Source organism: Etheostoma cragini, unplaced genomic scaffold (assembly GCF_013103735.1).
Source record: "Etheostoma cragini isolate CJK2018 unplaced genomic scaffold, CSU_Ecrag_1.0 ScbMSFa_632, whole genome shotgun sequence".
Lineage (NCBI taxonomy): Eukaryota > Metazoa > Chordata > Actinopteri > Perciformes > Percidae > Etheostoma > Etheostoma cragini.
This window is the reverse complement of record NW_023269242.1, coordinates 49,101-51,178: the sequence shown is the minus strand read 5'-3', so window position 1 is coordinate 51,178 and position 2,078 is coordinate 49,101. Positions and strand designations below refer to the sequence as shown.

Genomic DNA, 2,078 nt, shown 5'->3' with positions numbered 1-2,078 from the left:
CCCCAACCTGCCAGTACCACGACCCCCAACCTGCCAGTACCACGACCCCCGACCTGCCAGTACTCCAACCTGCCAGTACCCCGAACGGCACAGAAGCGAGGGCCCCTTTCACCGCTGCTCGCATTTTTAATTAAAATGTTTCTGCTTCCTGTCACAAATCAAAATAAAAGCCTCTGCTGGACTCACCTGATTTGGTCAGAATCTCTTCATCGTCTGAATCAAACTCGTCTTCATCCTCCTCCTGTTCTTCATCATCATCATCATCATCATTTTCATCTTCCTCTCCTGCCGCTGGCTTCACATCGTCCTCCTGGTCCTCCTGGTTCCCCGGGTCCTCCTGGTTCTCCTCAGCACATCTCTCCTGCCAATCAGAAAGGATTAAAGCCAGGAAGTGGATGTGAGCAGACAGGAAGTAGAATGTTAGATCAGACTCACCTCAGCCTTCCTCTTCTTTCTGATCTTCTCTATCTTCTGATCCAGAGTGGTCGCCATCCTCTGAAACAACACAGGCCATTACAGACAGTAACTCAGGGAACTCTGCTGTCTAATCATCATTTAATCAGCTGATCTTCACTCCTGATCTCTGCTTCCTGTGGGCGGGGCTCCTGCATGTTTTACCTCATGGTCGTTTCTATGACAACTTGTAAAACAACGTCGCTAGCTAGGAGCTAGCAGCTAGGGTTGTGCAGGGGGCACAACTCTATCGACACGGGGGGGCTGCAGGGGGTACGACTCTACCAACACAGAGGGGGGGCCTGGGCCTGCAGGGGTCCTGTACCTTGGTCTTGAGCTGCTTCATGATGTCGGCCATCACCCAGTCGTCGTCGATCGGCCCGTCTCTCTCTCCGAAATCAAAGTCAGCGTTGAAGTCGTTCGCCCCGCGACCCCCCAACTTCTTCTTCCTGTTCAGGACGATCGGCTGGTCCTGAGAGACAGACACAGACAGACAACAGCTGAATATACAGATAATAAATATATTCAGTTAATAAAACTAAATATAGTTTGAAGTTGGATGACGGGATGAGCAGATCAACTTCTGCTGGATGTGACTGAATATCATCAAATTTAAAGTTTCATCTATCTTAATATAAACTTCTATCCTTCTTTTCTCTCTTACCCGCACGTCGACAGAGTCGCTAGAAATTCCTAAACATGTTACTGGCCTTCGCATGTCGCACGTCAATATAATCTGGACTAAACTGGACTGGACTGAACTGGACATCTGAGCCCGACACGACAATAACATTCAATATAATCTGGACTGGACTGAACTGGACTGGACATCTGAGCCCGAAACGACAATAACATTCAATATAATCTGGACTGGACTGAACTGGACTGAACTGGACTGGACATCTGAGCCCGACACGACAATAACATTCAATATAATCTGGACTGGACTGAACTGGACTAGACTGAACTGGACATCTGAGCCCGACACGACAATAACATTCAATATAATCTGGACTGGACTGAACTGGACTGAACTGGACTGGACATCTGAGCCCGACACGACAATAACATTCAATATAATCTGGACTGGACTGAACTGGACTGGACTGAACTGGACTGGACATCTGAGCCCGACATGACAATAACATTCAATATAATCTGGACTGGACTGAACTGGACTGGACTGAACTGGACTGGACATCTGAGCCCGACACAAACATGGTACAACGGGAAAATGGTGTTTTAAAAGAAATTACGTTGATCCGTGTTGCGCTGGGTTCGAACAATAATAACAAAAGAGTCCACTGCACCGTCCCACCATTCATATTACTGGTGAAAAAAACATTAGCTTCATTTTCTCAGTAGAAGAAGAATCACAGTTTAACAGAGCAGACCGAACCAACCGGTGACCTTGATTTAAGCTTAACTTCATAATTAAATCGGCTCTATAACCTCCCGCTACACCTCTGAGCTATCCGTAGGCTATGACTCGTTATAAACTACACCTCCCGCTACACCTCTGAGCTATCCGTAGGCTATGACTCGTTATAAACTACACCTCCCGCTACACCTCTGAGCAATCTGTGGGCTATGACTCGTCATAAACTACACCTCCCGCTACACCT

General features: G+C 47.4%; 1 protein-coding gene across 1 annotated transcript in view; it reads right to left on the bottom strand.

The window, feature by feature from the left end:
- ddx27 (DEAD (Asp-Glu-Ala-Asp) box polypeptide 27) overlaps window positions 1–979 on the bottom strand; it is a gene marked incomplete at its 5' end in the record, with an annotated part of 12,142 nt that extends 11,163 nt beyond the window's left edge. The window contains 3 exons of the mRNA XM_034866406.1: window positions 187–361; window positions 436–495; window positions 779–979. Of these exons, the coding sequence (XP_034722297.1) occupies window positions 187–361; window positions 436–495; window positions 779–979 (436 nt within the window). The remainder of the gene's footprint in view (window positions 1–186; window positions 362–435; window positions 496–778) is intronic.
- Window positions 980–2,078: the final 1,099 nt, after the last annotated feature.